At 28.6% G+C, this 19,224-nt stretch overlaps 1 protein-coding gene and 1 long non-coding RNA gene across 2 annotated transcripts; both read left to right on the top strand.

The window, feature by feature from the left end:
- The first annotated feature begins 7,423 nt into the window (after nucleotides 1-7,423).
- Nucleotides 7,424-9,695, top strand: LOC149890871 (uncharacterized). The gene is made up of 3 exons (XR_016451355.1): nucleotides 7,424-7,879; nucleotides 8,005-9,261; nucleotides 9,422-9,695. It is a non-coding gene; the product is annotated as an uncharacterized LOC149890871 (long non-coding RNA).
- A 2,766-nt stretch (nucleotides 9,696-12,461) lies between these two features.
- On the top strand, nucleotides 12,462-15,607 carry LOC145202579 (large ribosomal subunit protein eL32-like). Its single transcript, XM_080075566.2, has 3 exons — nucleotides 12,462-12,585; nucleotides 13,082-13,334; nucleotides 15,436-15,607. Exons 2-3 carry the CDS (start codon nucleotides 13,092-13,094, stop codon nucleotides 15,592-15,594), a joined length of 402 nt encoding a protein of 133 aa, XP_079931692.2. The 5' UTR covers nucleotides 12,462-12,585; nucleotides 13,082-13,091; the 3' UTR covers nucleotides 15,595-15,607.
- The last annotated feature ends 3,617 nt before the right edge of the window (nucleotides 15,608-19,224 follow it).

The raw sequence follows: 19,224 nt of genomic DNA, 5'->3' as shown, positions 1-19,224 counted from the left end.
TAAAAAATTGTGTTAAAGAAATAGTAATAAAAAAGAAATAAAAAGCAAGTAATAATTTTAAAAAAATAATAAAATAATAAAGAATAAATAAAAAATTATTAAAAAAAAAAAATTAAAAAAATGGTAGTATATAATAAAGTACAAATGGAAAATTTATACCAATTATGAATAAAGAATAAACATTCATAAAAACAAATTATAAAACCAAAATGTTAAAAAATGCAAAGCATTTTAAATCTCTTAACTTATAAACTACATTTAGAAAATTATTATTATCATTAAGAAAATATAGTTAGAAAAGATATTCTAAACAAATATGGAAAATAAGATTCACAGAAATTATGATTGGAATAAACTTTAGAAAATTGAAAACTAGATTCTGAAAATAAGATCTGATTCCTATATTTATTGATTTATAGCAATAACAGTTAACTTTGATGGAAACATTTTTAATGATAATAAAAATGTCACAAAATAAAAACCTTACAATGAAAGACATTACATCATCAATAATATTGATAAAAGAGGTAAAGGTTAACAAATACATCATTCAACATACATATTTTTTGCTCAATAAGCTACATGCACAACTATAAATATTCTTACCAAACCAAATTTTTAATTATGATGAGTTTGATAACATCTCTTGGCTTTAAATGATACAAAGAAAAAAGAAAAAAGAAAAAAGAAATTAAGATATTGTTTTAGAGGTGTTAATAAACAATATTAGCTACTTCATTTAAATTTATTTCAAATCATAAATCTTGCAAAACCTAAAAAAAGAACTGCTGGGATCTCCAGGTGCCCATTATAGATGCTTAAAATAATAATAAAAAAAGCTACAAAGATAACTCTAAATTCTTTAAAGCAAATATTCTAAATAGCAGTAGCAACTATATAAAGTATTCTTAGAATGTTATCTGTAAAAAATCTGAAAAGATGTGGTAGAAAGCCAAAAGTAATCCTTTTGGTAGCAAGAATAGTAGTGGTGGGGGTTAGAAAAATTTAAATATTACCACCTTAATTACCTTGAGTAGTGTGAGCAATTCTGTAAATTGCATAATGTAAAAAGATTAAGATTCTTTTTAAAAATAATTGCTTTCTTAGAACACACATTAAAAAGGGTAAAGATTGTTAACCCAGAACTTTAGTTAGATTCCAAATGAAGGATTAATGGAAGAATTAAAAACCAATGGTAAGGAACTTGATAGCTGTAAAAGAAAATATAGGCTTTGCTATTAATCATTTAGAAACAAAAAGAATAAGTAGAAATTTTAATTTACTACCCTCTTGTGTTGTTTTTCGCTAAAAACTCAAATATTTGTGAAATAAAAATTTCTTATAATTATAAAATCTACTTGAGTACAAATAAACTTGGGACTCAGTTTTATGCTTAAGTTACTAAATAGTAGATCGAAGTTTAACTTCAATAAGTAATATATAACTAATTTTTGAATTGATCTTCATCCATCTTTAAGGACATTTTTATAATTTATATGTAGCTAAATTTTCAGCGTTTTTATTTGTAAAAAATAGCAGAGTAAAAATTTTATATAAAAAAAAATAATTCAGTTCTAAAAAAATTTCACGATACTTTGTAAAGGAAAGTTATTTTTCTTTACAAAGGTTAGTGGTGTGGTAATAAATTTGACAAACAATTTTTTTTTAAGTTTGATAAACAATTTTATTCGAGATAAAACTAAAAATAAGTTAAAATTTTATACCTGCTTCTATTTTACTTAAGAAACTTAATTTTAACCGAGAAGAAAAATAACATAAAACACCAAAACAAAAATAATTTTACGAGTGAAATTGATATATCCAGATAAAAACAAGTAATTAGTGAACTATCGCAACCATCTGTGAACAAATCGAGACTTCTTAAATTTTTTACAGTCACATTATGTGCCGAAATGATAGTATGCGTCATCGGCCGTACCAAGTGGATTTTTACTGTCAGCTTAATTGGAAGCACAATTTCAATGCACTTGTACTATATTTGTTATGTATACTCAATTTATCATTTACTTATATCTTATTACATATGTACTTAAATATATATACATATGTGTTATATATTCTGATATATAACATATTACATATTATAAAGTATAAACTGTAATCACATAAACTGTATTAAAAAAAATTTACATTTTCGGTCTTTTTACGCTAGTAGATCTCCTTTCTTTTTAGCATCTACTTTACACTCCTGCTTTTATCATTTAGTTTTATGTCGGCAAAATACCATTTTATGGTATGTTAGTTATTAGTTCATGCATATTTGTTTAAGTGGTTCTCTTCCAAGAAACGCACACTTAGTACTTCACTCTTCTTTTTTTAGCTCATTATCAATTTCAATGCCCTACTTAAAATTTTACATAAGAATTGATAACAATCGTTTTAAAAATATGAATATATCTCAAATATACAGCAAATAGAATTTAAAAGATCTATTAAACTCATATTTGCTTTGCGGCGATGTCTGATCATAAATTGTCTTCATTCCAGCGTCGTTTTTTGTCTTGTAGAAAGAAAATTTATTTTAAATAGTATAGATCTCAATATCATTTTTCTTAAATAAAATACTTATGCATAAAAAGGTAGTATATTGTCTTTGAGAAAATTTGTCATTGATCTTATAGGTACCAAAAAAATATGCGTCCATTGAAATTCTGTTAATAAAAATCTAGAGTTAAAACAAAAAGCGTTTTTGAGTGAAAATTATTCATAAAAATTTATGGCTCTAGACAAAAGTTGATCAATTTTCAAACCCTAAACAATGCCAAATTTTGATATTACTTCAGCTTATTAGACAGTCCACTCAAGTCCGCAAGTTTAGCACTGTGAAACTCAGAAAAATTATTTGTGTGTTTAACAACGATTAGCTGTAAATTTAACTATTTGCTGTAAAAAGTAATGTGCTGGTTAAAATATTGCTTATAATTGTTGTGTAATCTGAAACTTGATGCTTATTTATACAGACAAACGCACGCGCACTCATGCACATACTAATCGAATGAAAAATATTAAAATTTTGAATTGAACAATAAGATTATGTTTAATCAAAACAAAAGTTGTTAGGACAGGAAATATTGCAAATTTACCCAGTTTTTATTCATTGATTTTATTCTATTTACCCAGCATCTAATTTTATACTGGCCTTAAGATATTCTCTTTTATCATCTGCACACATACACTTAACAAGTAGGCGAAACGAAAATTTTTTATTTTAGCCTATGGGGTAGCTTAGGCACTAGAGATAATTCTTTGGGGGAGCTTAGGCACAAAACTCTTGTATACTAAATTTTAGTATTGGAATTGAAACTGAAGTTTATTTTTTATCCAAACCTTTTTTGATTTAAACTTTCAAACTATTGTAGATGATGATTACTCTCCGTTTCTTCACTTTAGCTTGCTATTCACTTTTAGCTTGCTATTAAAGAAGATACGTTTAGATTAGTGCACAAAATAAAATTTAACAAAAATCTCGCATCCTTTCACCCTTACAAAATGCTTCTTGTTACTGCATCCATCAACTCATTTAAAAAAATTTTCTCAATGAAAAATGAAGACTACTGCCACAAAAGTTGCGATTAATTTCACAGAGTATGCTACCTTTAAAAGCTGGGGTACGTTTTTACTGAGAGCGAAACTTTGCCAGTTTCTTAGTTAACACAAAAACATTTTTCTCTGTAGCCGTTTAACTTTTCCTCTGAGGTACCGGTTTTTCTCTGAGGTACTGGGTACTGGGTTAATGAGATCTAAATCTCCTTTTATAGTAAAAGCAGTGACCCTTTTCTAAATCTACAAAATTTTATTCATTGATTTTATTCTTTTAATAAACGGTTCAGTCATGTGACACTAAATCTTAAAGATTATTGAAAAAATGTTCACATGTGTTAGTAGTCATTATGAAGCATTTTGAAGTAACACTATTATGCAAATTTATTAGAAAAGGCCGGAACTTTTTGAAATTCCCAAAATATTTTAAAACATAAGGGTTTTTGAATTATTAATTCTTTTGTTCAGGTTGTTTATTGGTTCTAGTTTTCATTTTAGTTTTAGCTTTTAGCTTTTGCGTATCTATCTTTGGAAGGTTTTTCATTTTGATTTTGTTTTAAAGCTCTTAATTATATATAGCATATATAGCTATTAATCAAGGGGAAAATGGTACACAGTTGCACGTAGGAAACAGTTGCACGTAGGAAACAGTTGCACGTAGGATACAGTTGAGAAAAAAATTATCAAAAATAGGTTGAAAAGATAAAAACTATCAAAGCCCGAATCAAAAACATTTGTAAACACATTAACTCCTTTTGAAGTAATTTTTTCATTTATAGAGTTTTCTATATAAAAATAACAATTATTTATATGTATATATATATATATATATATATATATATATATATATATATATATATATATATATATATATATATATATATATATATATATATATACACACACACACACATTCAACACAAAAGTATTTTAGTATTTATATGCAGTCAACACAAAACGGTGCTTTTCTTATTTTTTTCTTGTCAATTTCTGATCAATCATTTAATATTCTTTTTTGAAATGCAGTATATATATATATATATATATATATATATATATATATATATATATATATATATATGTTGTGTTGACTGTTTCCTAAGCTACCAGTTATTTTAGAATAGTGAACTCAACATTATCTAATTATGTAGGAAATGAAAATGTTGTCTAAATTGAATGAAATGATTCTTGGTGACTTAATATTTAATTACAGCATCCAGATAATACAACGGTTAAACAACAAATTTTGTTTGTTCTTTAGCATCTAAATTTGCTCAGGCAAACAAGAAAGCTTCTCTAAAAATTGGATATTCGAAAAAATTCTGGCAAATAAAAACTAGAAGGGTTTATAAATACTCAAATTGTCGCTGTAAGCACCTCAAACAGCATGCTTATCAAAGGGCACTAGCTTTAACAGAACAAACGATGAAACATTTTTTAACAACTTATTTGATATATTCGAGCAATAAAACTTCCAGCAAATCTACCATGTTAATCAAATAGATGAAATTTCCATTCAACTATTTAAGGTTGTTACAAGAAGTAAGGTTGTTACAAGTTAGTTTAAAAAAATCAGTAGAGTGTAGCGAAAATTTTACAGTGGCTAAGCGTTGTTACTGCTGCACAGGTAATGCGGTTGGTAACCTTTTGCTGCCAGTTTTTACACCAATCGATTTTAAAAACATGATGATAAAGAAATGTTTTGAACTCCTTCTCCCTTTACCAAGTTTGGGTGAGGAGGCATTTTTGTGGATTTTAAGTCTCCGAATCAATCATGATTAAATATATGTATTTTGTATAAAAGCAACTACGACTGATTTATTGACACATCTTTCAGTTTAACTAATCAAGAATTTCTAGTGAGTTAATGAAAATAAATAAACATTTCATCATTCAAACAACTCTATTATCAGTGATTCAGTGATCAAATAATACTTACCGATTATGTTGTACTTAAATGTTTCTAAGATTTTTACTGTTTTTCATTTACATTGATCATTTTTTATATTTCGATTCGAAGAGGCGTTTTTGATTTTATAATTTACAAGCTATTTATACTAAAAGACAAGGTATTAAGACTAAATTTAAACGCTAAACTAAAATAAACGCTATCATTTAAAGGTTGTTACTGTGGGGAAACGTTCGTAAATTTAGAATTCCAGCCGGCACAAAGAAGTCTAGAGGTTTGTAATAAGTTTTTTTTGTTTTCAAAAAAAATTTTCTTTTGTCTTGAAAAAAAAACTTCTTATAGACCCCTTTTAGACGTCATTGTGTCGGTTGGGGTTCTAAATTTACGTCTCTTTCAGATGTTTTAAACGTCAGTCGGTAAGACATTTTTAAAGCTGTGTAAAAGAGATCTCTCAACTGCGTCTTTAACACCTCTTTTTTGAAGCTTAATTTAAACGCTTTCGTTTATTAACTATTATCAACTCCAATACTAATGAAAGAAAATTGTTTTTTTACCGCTCAGCTTTAGGACCCGGGTTCTTGTATGCACTACTTACTACTTTTTATATTACATTTTAATGTGATAAAGTTGAAAATATATAATTGTATTAAACTGTTCAAACCTTTTTTTGTTAGAAATGTAAAAACGGCCCCTAAGGCCTGCTTAAGCCTTGTGGTATCCGCATCACGATACATAGGAACATGCTCTTAGACCCTGCAACACGTCCCCAGAAACTTTTTTTGATTATCATTAGAAAACATTTCCTCATTCAAAAAATTGTCGAAGACAGCTTTTTTTAGTGGGGGCCTGGGAAGAAATCACATATTTTAGGGGAGTGCCCAAGAGTTTTGTTGTTCAAGATAGGTAACTAAGAGGCATGGGGTATATTCAAATTTCTAGTATGTTGATACTGGTGTCGAATGAGGATGACTTGCAAAAAATTGGGTTAATTGGAGCTAAACCAACCTCGCCCCGACCCCTAACTACCCCCCTTCCTAGAATTATGTCTCCTTTAATCATAGCAATTCTTTTTTTGTTCTATCATAAACCATATCGAAATTCATCGAAAAATTTCAAATTTCATTAAAAAACCTCTTTTCTTTTAAGATTTATAACCATGCAAAGCTTAAAATTTCCTCCAATTACCCCATGAAACAACTTTACACGATCTTAGTTTTCAAACGAAAAATATTTTTTGAATAAATATTTTTTAATGTAATTTGAAATCTGTCAATGAATTTTGATCTAGTTTAATATAAAAAAAACAAAAAATTGAAAAAGGTTTTTGGGAACCATACACTAGGGAGGATTCGGGGGATCGTTTCGTACACCACAAAATCATGCCCATCCCCCTTTATTTAGATTTTCAGAAATGTTTGTGGTCTAGCCTTTAATTATTAACAATTACTAAAAGCTAGCAGTTGCTAATTGTTAACAGTTGCATAATAACTCTTTACACCCATTGACATACGAACAGAAAGCATGCTTGTGGCCATTATATTGACATTTGATTGACATGACCGATATATCATGCAATGACCGATATATCAATCCATAATTGAAGCATTCATTTAAAATGCCTAAACATGCAAAAGAACATGTTGATTTTGTTAAAAAGTTTTGCATTTGGTGTTTCAGGAAAGTCAAGGATTTATGACCAATAAATAATGCTGAAACAATTTATTTAAATATAAATAAAAAGAAAAATGACTACTCAAACCATATCAAAACTATACTCGGGAAAAAAAAAAGCTATATTCTATAAAAGGTTAGTCAGCGGATTACCCTTACCTCCCTACCATGCTTTGCTCGAAATGTAGAAAAAAAGCTTGCAGGGAGTAATCCTTACTTCACTATGCGGCCGTATTATGAAGGTAATTTTAACTACACTGATTTTTAATTTACTTTAGTTAAAATTTAGTGATGTTACTTTAGTTACTTTAGTTAAAATGTAGACCTGAATACCGGAGAAAATGTGAATGTTTTATTAGTGAAAATGGGCGCAAATCAAAAAAGAAAAAATATTGGCCCTTGTTTATCAAGGCACGGATGATGTTTCAAATAAACCTGCAGAAAGACTAATTTGTCAGGATTGTTATGCCCAAGTGGGACAAGGAACTCCACATCCCTATACGAAATTAGAAAGACAAAAGAATTTGACTATCATTATAAAATCAACATCCCCAACAACGCAAGGAAAAGTTCTGTACAGTTCTATCAAGGATTTCAGCATATATGACTCAGGGAACACCTTAGCTATGAACACTTTGGTCCAAAGCAACTCACTGTCTCTTTCGGAAAGACTGAGGTTAAGAAACCTTTCTTTTCTTTAGATAAATTGAACAAACTTCACTTAAAACTATATGCCAGGTAAGGTTTTGTTGCTTAAAAATACTTTTAAAAATAATTTTGTTATGAGTTTAAAGCTAATTTTTGTAATAACTTCATTATGATTTGATTATAACTAACCTGTAAATAACATTATGATTTCTAAGTAATCGCAACATGATTGAAGTTGCACAATCTCTGAGAAGTGAAGCAGGACGGAAAAGTGTGGAGTCTGGTTTCAATGTTAAACTGATTGAGAATAACGAAATAATTGGAAATTTATTCAATGGTGATAAATTCCCATTGTTATTAGAATAAAATGAAAGTAAAAAGGTAAGTAAATATTACCAAAAAATATTTTTTGATAACAAGATTGCAATCTGTATCATTCATTTTGATTTTTTATGGATGTATAATTGGTATTCCTATTGTGTTTTGCAACGATATTGAAGAGCTTGTAGCAACAATACTTCATCACAGAAGTCAAGGAGCAAATGATGTTGGTATCATATTAGGTGTAGATGAAGGGCAGGGATTCCTCAAAGCTTTGTCAATAACCCTAAAATCAGAGTTAAAAATTGGTAAAATTCCAGAAAAGCTGAGCAAGTATGACGGGTATGCGTGCAAAGGTTTTAAAGATTCAAGTGTCCTCAAAACCATTAAATTTGCCATTTTGTTTTTATTGAATTAAAAATACCATAATTTGCGGTTTATTTTGGTTAAGTTTAATATTTCATCCTTAGAATATACAGTATCTGAAGATCTAAAGGGTTTGCTTCAAATGGTTGGAAAACAAACTGTAACATCAAAGCACCCTTGTCCGTATTATATGACGTCATCTGCTGCCTTTCAAAAAGCTGATCATTATACTCTTTGTGTAGGTTGTACGACCAATGGATGGCTGATGGTGCAAATTTAAAAAAAGCAATAAAGTACACAAATGTTGTTAATCCCCCTTTGTTAACAGGCGACAAAAACAAAAAAATATTCCTGGTCTACATATACTGCTAGGTGTTGTAGACAAAATTTTAAAAGAGGTTGAAAAAGTTTATTTGAAAACAAGGAGTGTGGGTTATAGTTTGTCAACCAATATCTGTCTAAGATAAACATCTGTAGAGTCTCCTACCAAGGGTAGCATCGTTTGGAAGGCATTGCTTGCAATAAGTTGCTTAAAAACATAGACAGCTTTGAACTGTTTTTTCAGGAGTCTGGTCCTGGAGTTTCCGCTGCCAAATACATTAAGGTACTTAGAGATTTTGAGAAAATAGTCCATGGTTGTTTTGGAAAATCATTAAGCTCCACATATGTCAAAGATTTAGAGTTCTCTACGAGCTATAGAAATCTAAGGGCTACAATTCCTTTGAAGGTACACATAGTTGAGCAACATATTATCGAATTCATCGACATGAAAGGTGGAGTCTTCGGTATGATATAACTTTTAAATTTGGTAAAAAATAACTTTTAATGTTAATAATTAAATATTCTAATTGTATATTCTACAGTTGAATCGTAAAATTTGCATAAATTACGAGGAGTATTTACTAAATAAACTTACATTTCTTTTGTACTTCTTATATTCTATAGGCTTGGGTTACTGGACCGAAAAAAACTCTCAAATCCATTCATTAGGACTTCAATATGTTCTGGCGAATGAGAAAAGTTGGATAGCAAAGCCCAAACTATATAGAGGCGTTAAAAACGCGGCTTTTGTTTACAACTAGAAGAACTTTTAAAGTAGCTCTCCATTTGCAGGAATGTAGTTTGTAAAAAGTAAAATAATAAACCTCCTATGAATAAAAGTTTATTATGGTTTTGAAATGTAACATATCAATCATAATCTCACCATAAAGAGCAGAAATTCTTTTTTTTTTTTTTACGGTAATAAGCGATTGTTGCAAACCCTACTCGACCCCTAATAGTCCTCTCCTTGAGCATTTTTCCTAAAAACCTTTTTCAATTTTTTGTTTGTTTTATATTAAACTAGATCAAAATTCATTGACAGATTTCAAATTACATTAAAAAATATTTATTCAAAAAATATTTTTCGTTTGAAAACTAAGATCGTGTAAAGTTGTTTCATGGGGTAATTGGAGGAAATTTTAAGCTTTGCATGGTTATAAATCTTAAAAGAAAAGAGGTTTTTTAATGAAATTTGAAATTTTTCGATGAATTTCGATATGGTTTATGATAGAACAAAAAAAGAATTGCTATGATTAAAGGAGACATAATTCTAGGAAGGGGGGTAGTTAGGGGTCGGGGCGAGGTTGGTTTAGCTCCAATTAACCCAATTTTTTGCAAGTCATCCTCATTCGACACCAGTATCAACATACTAGAAATTTGAATATGCCCCATGCCTCTTAGTTACCTATCTTGAACAACAAAACTCTTGGGCACTCCCCTAAAATATGTGATTTCTTCCCAGGCCCCCACTAAAAAAAGCTGTCTTCGACAATTTTTTGAATGAGGAAATGTTTTCTAATGATAATCAAAAAAAGTTTCTGGGGACGTGTTGCAGGGTCTAAGAGCATGTTCCTATGCACCGTGGCATACAATCTAGTAGTTCTAAGGTCTGAGAGTATAATTGCACTGCGCGGAAGCAATTGCTTAAAAGGGGAGAAGAAGTTGACGTAATTTCCTTGTATCTTTTAACTAAAAATCTTGTAAATATAGTTTTAGATGGTTTTTTTTATAACGGTATTTGAGGCATTTTTGTGAAGTAAAAATTGAACACAAAACTTATGTAGAGAAGAGTTTTTATGAGGAGAAAAAAATTACAATTGCAACTAAGTGTTTGCTGCGAAATATCGAAAGAGAAATAGCTAGAAATTCACATAGAGAATCAAAAGTGTTAAAAGTGCACGAAAGTCTTTTTTCATTTTTTGGGCAATTCTGCCCGTATGAACCAAATTTTCAAAACAAAAGACTCTATTTAACTTCAAACTGGAGTCAATCCTATTCAATATATTTCAAGCGTAAATTTACATTGAAATTAAAGATTTTTTATTTTTTGCAAATTAAAAAAAATGGATTCTATACAAAAATTTACTTTATTTATTTTTTATTTAAATCTACTCGAGCATTTTTAACAATTATACTTAAAGGCATTGAAATGGCTGTCCTTTGCAATGGTTTCCTTTGAAATGGCTTTTTGTGAAAACATTTGCTGTTGTTGCTCAAAGATCTAATAAAAGAGAACTTTGACAGGAACAATAATTTTAGCCATGTCCTTTTGTTTTTACTGCAGAAAATGTCAGTTTTAAGAATTCTTTTATATTTTTAGTAACTGTAGATAAACGTTTTGTAATAAATTTGTCCAAAAATCAAAATAATTCTTAATTTAGAATAACTAAACGAATATTTTTTTGAATGATAGAAAATTAAAATAGAACATTTTAAGTTAAAAGAGAGAGAATTCAATGAAGATGTCAGTGACATATTGTTTTGGGAACGTTACTAGGTGCCAAGAACTGTCCTTAATCAGTTGAAAGATTCTCTTTTTGATTAACTGACTAAAGTAACTCTAACGGTTTGTTAAACGACGTTGATCAATTAATAATACCGATATGTATTATTTATGCATTTTCAAGTTTTTATTTTATACATTTACACTGTTGATTGATGTTTTTTATTTTCAAGCCGATCTGTTTATACTTAAATGGTAAATCATTAAGATTATCTAAAGATTTCTTGTGAGGACGTTATCATTTAAAATTACTCTGATGACGTTCGTAAATTAAGAATTTTGTTATTTTCATGATAGCAAGTAAAATCCAATTTTTTAAAACCTCTTCCGATTTCATAGTATAAGACTTTCCGTCTTGTCCTAGAATTCTTGAAACTATTTCTCTGATCTTAAAATAAGATGACACACATTTACCTTACTAGACTTGTTAAAAATCAATAACAAGAAGTGTCTTGTTATTTCTTAACAAAACTGTAGGTTTGCAAAGTTGGTCTTGATTGAATTAATCCTTTAAAAGATAAGACCGAGGTGATCTTGTGTCGCTTAGTTTTTTCTTGCTAACTCTTATTAAAAAATCCTTAAGAAATACTTCATGATTTGAGACGCAGAGCCTTTGTCACAGTTAAGTTGTTGAAAAAATTCACAAATCTATGCTACAACATCTCAGTTTATTGATTTTTAAATATATATATATATATATATATATATATATATATATATATATATATATATATATATATATATATATATATATATATATATATATATCTCAGTTTATTGATTCATCTCAGTTTATTGATTTTTAAATATATATATATATATATATATATATATATATATATATATTTACCTATGAAAATAGGAATTCGTTTTGAAAATAACGTAGTTACGCCAGATTTGAGATTTTAAGCAGAATTTTGGAGAAGTTGCTTGTATACACTACTCCAAAATTCTAAATTTTTATAGAATCGACCCTTGGTTATTCTATTACTTTTAAAAAAAATTTTTCAGAGAAAAAGGTACTAATTATAAATGTTATTACTTTATAACTAAACTTTTCATTTTCAAAATTCTCTTTGAAAACGTTATTTTAAGTCTTTGTAAATGCTGCATAAATGTGAAAACTGCATAAATGTGAAATTTTTTTATTTCAAAAAAAAATAAAAGCAGCCAATTAAGGCTGCGGTTTTTTGCGATTCTGTAAAATACTCACCATAATGGCAGGCTGACATCTGCGGAATTCTTTTAATAAACAATCAGCACTGAAGCTAGAGTGAAATCGTCTGTAAGTATATAGTCGACGCAAATCATTGGCATCTTACTGGTTTTATGTATCAAACTATACCCTATGAATTGTTTGATTATTCTCTGGCGTTATTTTGAAATTATTTCCTAGATCGTGCCTATAGTTACGAATCTTAGCAAATAATTTAGTCAATCATGTTATCTGTTAAGCACCTACTGACCACTCGCGTTAGTAGTTAATGTATGGTTAATAAGTATTTAGGCATCAATTAGAAATTTTTATGATTCACATTGATTCATGGTGTGCATCACTAATGTAAATTTTCATAGAGTTAAAGGTTTAGTAATGGTATCAAGCTTTTAGTTTCATGCTTATGGTATGGAAGCACTAAAGATCTATTTTTAAATGGTGTCTTTTTTATAATGTAATCATAATAAATTATAAAAACCTCGAAGGTACTGAAATTTAAAGAACTAAAAAATGTAACTCTGATAAACAACCATAAAGCTTCATTAAAACAAACTTTTTACTTTAGAGCAATTGCCATGGTTGTCCCAGCAGTTAAACCCAAAATTACCAAAAAGAGAACGAAAAAGTTTATTCGTCATCAATCTGAACGTTATGTAAAAATAAGACCAAACTGGAGGAAGCCTAAGGGTATTGATAACAGGGTTCGAAGACGTTACAAAGGACAGTATTTAATGCCCAGTATTGGCTATGGAAGCAATTCTAAAACCCGTCATCTTATGCCTGACGGTTTTAAGAAATTTGTTGTCCACAACATCAAGGTACATATTTGAAAAATTTGTTTTTAAATTGTTCCATTTAAAACCATCAAAGTTGACCTCAACATCTAATGAAATTGGATTTAAATATTAAGTTTATGACGCTTAAAATAAATTGATTTACACTTAGATTGAAAATTTTAATTGTTTCTTTTATTTGTGACTTTATATACCCAACAATTGAAAAGGAGTTGTCTTAATCATTCTTTAGAACAAGTAAAATTAAAAGTACGAGCTTTTGAGCTCTCTGCAAGTATCATTAACATGTTTTTTCTAAAATTGTCAACTAAATGCAATCCAATTCACAGAAGAGGTTTTGAGAAAATGTTGCTCATTCAAATTGCTAATCATTTTCTTATTTAACAAAAAGACTTCTAAGTTTTTGTTAACATATTTATTCTTAAAAAACTATTTTGTATTCAAAAACTGAAATAATCTAATATCCAACATTGAATATTAACTTGTTGGAGTATGTCAGATTAGTTTTCTTAGATTTTATTTACCAGGTATAAAAAAATAGGGTTTAGTTTTTTCTGTAAAATATGTTTTAAGTAAATTCTGTTTTTTCTGTTGCTTAAAGTATTAGTAAGTATTTTTATGTGTCTGGACTAATTGTGTGAATTTTATCTTTGATGTTGTTTGATTACCTTTTCAAGTACATTGCAAAGTAAAAATTGCTTATCTACTTTAATTGCATATAGCTAGTAACAGCAGAGACCAGTATAAAGAGTATGTTTTTTTAGTTTTTTTTTTGTCTGTTTTAAGTACAAACTTTGATGATATTATATTGTACTGTTTTTTGCTGTAAATTTTTAGGAATCAAGAACTATTTAATCTAGCCAACTCATTCTGTTATAATTATGCTGATTGAAATTTTCAAGCTGTATTGTGGCTTGTTGCTAACTTTAACGGATTTCAAAGCATTAGAATTTATAAAAGTGTAATCAAACATTACTTTTATTTTTATTCCAAGCTAAAAGTGGGACAATTTTTTATAACACTTTTACTGACACATTTAGTTTTTGTAAAATAGTAAAAAGACCTATGGTGAAAAAACTCTTTTAATCTTTTTTGACAAAAAAATTAAAAAAAAAAAAACTTTTATTTGGAAATAAGAAGCTGAAAGCAAATTTTAACTTCTGTAATGGGTATATTTGCCAATATAGCACAAACTGAAAAATCAGCCTTCTTCTATCATCTATCATTGCTTAAAATACACCTATCTTAAAGATTATTTTCTATATTTGAGTTTCGTGTTAAAAATATTTTGAGCTGCCAAATGATCTTCCTGTGTTAAGCATGTTTGATATTCAGTTAAAATCAATCATCTAAATTGACCACTACGGCTCAGACTTTATTATCAAGAAGTTAATTTCTTTTATCATTTTAACTTAGTTCATTTAGTTTAATTATATTCATAAAAATACCATTAGTGTCACTTATAATTATCTTGAAAATTTTATTCTCAAAAACATTTTTTTTCACAATTAATAAAAATCACTTAAATTTTTAACTTAAAAAAAAAAAGTAAGTGATCTTCATAGTGTCAACCTTAGTGGGGTTCAAAAAATTATAATTCTTTATTTTAGTTGAAAACTTTCAAGTGGACACTCTTAATTGTTTATTCATATCATATTTCTTGAAGATTGTTGTGAACTGAAAAAAAAATTTTTATCACTTTAATTGAGTAACTGTATTGCTTTAATGCATCATTTTAACTGAGACACTTAATTTTCAGTTAGTGATTGAATTTTTTTCGGTTAAAACAATTACATTGGTCAGTGGTCTGGTCTTTAACCTGTATACTTGATTTTGTGACCTGACCTTTAAATTTCTGACCTGATATTTTGATGGCTGATTAAATTTTTAAATGTTCTAGAATGTTTAAAGAGTAAACAATATTAGTATAAATCACCTTAACATTATTTAATAATGTCATGATAACAATTATGTATTTAATGTCTTAAAATGTGCTTTTTACAGTCACAACTTCTTAAGCATCAGGACATTGTTTTTTTTGCAATTTATCTAATAGTTTTTTTTTTTTTTTTTTAAATGCTTTGTGATAAAAAAAAATATTTTTTAAACATTGTTTACACTATAGGAGCTTGAACTACTCATGATGCTTAAAGGTGTATATGCTGCTGAAATCGCTCGATGTGTCTCAAGTCGTAACAGAAAAGAAATAGTCGAACGGGCAAATCAACTTTCAATTAAAGTCACTAATGGTGCTGCTAAGTTGCGAAGTGAAGAAAATGAATAAATTGCTGAACATACTTATTGGCTTATTTCTGTCTCGAAGTTTGTCTAGTCTTTGAATCACTAGTTTATTTTGTAGTAAAAGATTTTGGCACCTTCAAAATTATAAGAGTTTAGTAATATTAACTGGTGTTAAAAGAAAAGTCGTTAACAATTTGAAAAGTGATGGTCCTAAAAATTTGGAGCCTGATATGAAACTTAAAGTTTGCCTATTAATAAGGATAGGTTTCTAAAAGTAAAAGATTTATTGAGATATTTCACTAAAATCTCAAGATTTACTCTCACTTAGCCGTTTTGTGATTTCACGATTCACCCATAAAAGAAATATTTGCTTCTAAAAAATATAAACGCAGTTTTAAGTCACAAAAAGGAACAAGGTCTAGTTCACATTACTTTTCAAATGCTGTAAGTAAAGAGCCTCATTTAAATCGATATGATATTAGTAGGGAGTCTAAGCAATTTTTATAGCCAATAAAGATCTTTTATTTAAAATGCATCGTGTTCCTTAATATATTTTATTTTCAAAATGGTTTCAATCACTTCTGTAGCTTATTTAGTTCCCGAGATATTCGTGTTTAAATATTTTTAATTCATATACGGGTGATTCTCCAGGAAGGTATACTGTCACCACTAATTTTTTCTTTCAAGTTAATACCACTTATTTTTAACGTGTACAAATAATAAATTTACAGCTCATACAATGCTAAACTAATCTAACCCAATCCAAAATTATATTTTCAGTGAATAAAATATGTTCCACAGACTGTGACAAGTCACGTCCGTGGAATGTCACCACTCAGACCTTTTGCTAATCCCAAGTAGTTTAATCCTTGATAGAAGTACTTTACTTTTTTTTAATGCATAATAAATAATAAAAAATTACATTAAAATTAGAGTTGACACATTTTAAAACATATTTTCAAAGTAACTTTTATGTGATTGAAGCTCGTGTCACCAGCTCAAGTGTCACGTCTGTAGACAGAGTTGTTAACATCAAAAAAAAGCTGTAGAATGAAGCAGTAGTGCTCTCTGTTGCTGTCCTAGCTGAAATACCAGATATTTTTATTAATGAGTAAAATTGAAGGAAGGTTTGGTGGAGTTGTTTTGTGTTAATAAGCGTTGAAGCTTTAAAAGTTGAATTCGTTAGTGTAAGTTTGAATTCGTTAGTGTTTTTATAAGCAATAATTTTAATTACTAGCTATTACCTGGACATGTTTACTCCAAGGGAAACAGAGTCCGGCGCTACTCGACTTTCTCCCTTCCCCCCCCCCCCCCTTTTTTTTTTTTATTTTTTTTTTTATGATTGATAATGATAGAGAATTTTTTGCTGATTCAGAAAAATATTAAAACATGGACCTGAAAATTAACGGAAAGTGGTCTAATTCGAGGTCAAAGTTGTAAAAAATCCAACTAAAAACCCTAATATTCGCCATTTTGAGAATAATAAGATAGTGATCTTTTAGCTTACAAAAGCAATACATTCGTAGTATGGTTTTTACGTTAAAAAAGTCTTTAAACTATGTTTATCTTGCATAATTTTTTGTCCTATGAAAATAGCCGTTTTTTGATTTATTAGAGAATAAACTATAATGCAAGTAATGTACTTTCGTAATAAATTTTAAAAAAGAATTCAACAGTTTTGTTTCCTAAACGAAGAACTTTTGAAATTTAGTTCATAATAGTTTTATCACATGTAAAATTTATAAAATGTAACCCTCAAACCGTTTTCTTAATAAAAAAAAATAGAGTACAATACAATAATAGTTATTTATCAATTTGTCTACATTCTCACATTCTACGTTCAACCTTTATTTGAAATCTTCCATTAGTTTCATTTCCTTATAACACTTTCGTTAATAATACTTTAAAAAATTAATGTTAAAGCTAATTGAAACCAGGTCTGCTTATTGCGCAATGCAACAGTAATTAATTTTCGTTAAAACTGAAAGCGTTTTGCAAAAGATTTTTTAAAAATGGCGATTATTAGGGTTTTTAGTGGGATTTTTTACAACTTTGACTTCGAATTAGAGAACTTTCCGTTAATTTTCAGGACCTTGTTTTTATATTTTTCTGAATCAGCATAAAATTCTCTATCATAATCAATCATAAAAAATAAAAAAAGGGGGGGGGGGGGTGAAAGTCGAGGAATCGAGTGTAGGGGAGAAATACTCCTATTGAAATATAAAAAAACCCGTATCCGCGTCCCGCATTGCGCAAAAATCTGTGATAATTTTACATAAGTTATTTTTGTAAACAACATGCGTAATTTATTCAATGATATATTAAGATTAATTTTATTCTTATTATATCATTTATTTAAAATATTTTTCAAAATATAGCCTAAACCATAATAGTTTTTTAATTATAAAAAATATCCACATTTCATATTGGATATTTTATTGAGGAGATTTTTTAGAATTAAAAAAAAAAAAATGCAAAAAAACTTTTTTCCTCTATTTTTTTGTAGAATTTTTTTTTATAAGAGATTATTTTTTCTTTAGGCAAAAGTTTTGTTTATTTGTTTGTTAGAAGGGGCGGATAGGGGGGAGATAGGGGCGAACGTAATACCGTGGATACTCTACTTTTTGTAAATCTATAGAAGAGAGTGGTCTAAAACGGGCCTCTCGGTTGAGACAGGCCCCCACCTCATCTAATCTTATGCTTAGCCAAATATTATTAAAATTTAACATTAGTATGTTGTTCAGCTAACCATAAGAAAACTATCCCCGGAAAAAAAAAAGCCCTGTTTCACCCTCACTTTTAAAATCTTTTTTAACCCATTCTTTTATAAGCAATATTGAAAATACTGTCTTTAACAAAATGTTGATCAGATATTATAAAAAGGTAACAATTAGAGGAGTACCGGATATGATATCCGACCGGATAATCCGGTCAAAATGCCGAATATTTGTATATCATATATTTGGCCGGATAAATCACTATAATATCTAACCGGATTTATCATATATCTTAGATAATCTCTCATCCCACCTGTACACATATTGTTATGCTGTAGTAGTTTCTATCACTCAGTTACAGAAGAGATTTGAGCACATTCTGTCTCAATTGAGTTTACTTCGAGTGTCAAAATTCTAATATGGTTAAGGAACAGATGATTATTTATTACTAAAGTATAAGTAACTGTCAGTTCTTGATTAAAACTCGGGTTTTATACATTTATTAAATAAGGAACCCATTTTAGGCTAACACTAGGGTGAAATGGGCCCCTGGCATCTCTCTTTTTATCGGTTGCTTCTTAACGTAAGGCATAAATGCATCTTTAATTTTCAGATAACAAATTGTAGAGCATAAATTGAATATCCTTTAAAAAATTTGTTTTTAGGTTTGTTTGTACGAGGCTAGTTGATTGTATCATTTTTTGAAAAGGGGGATATTTTAGACCACTCTCCCCAAATATTTAACAAATCACGTTGTTTAAAAACTGAAAGAAATTAGGCCTATTAAACAGGCTATTTAAAAATGATATGATATTTTATTAAATTTGTTAAGTTATTGTCTGATTTAAAACTTAAAAAACAACTAGAATTAGACAGGTTCGTACCGAGCCAACTTAGCGCTTCGGGAAAGCAAGAAAAATTGTGCTCCCTTCCTCTTAAAAAAATTAAATGTTATT

The sequence above is a fragment of the Hydra viridissima genome, unplaced genomic scaffold (assembly GCF_058129835.1).
Source record: "Hydra viridissima isolate aposymbiotic clone 2 unplaced genomic scaffold, HvirCarnegie_v1 scaffold_3, whole genome shotgun sequence".
Classification (NCBI taxonomy): Eukaryota; Metazoa; Cnidaria; class Hydrozoa; order Anthoathecata; family Hydridae; genus Hydra; species Hydra viridissima.
This window is presented reverse-complemented; position numbering and strand designations above follow the sequence as displayed.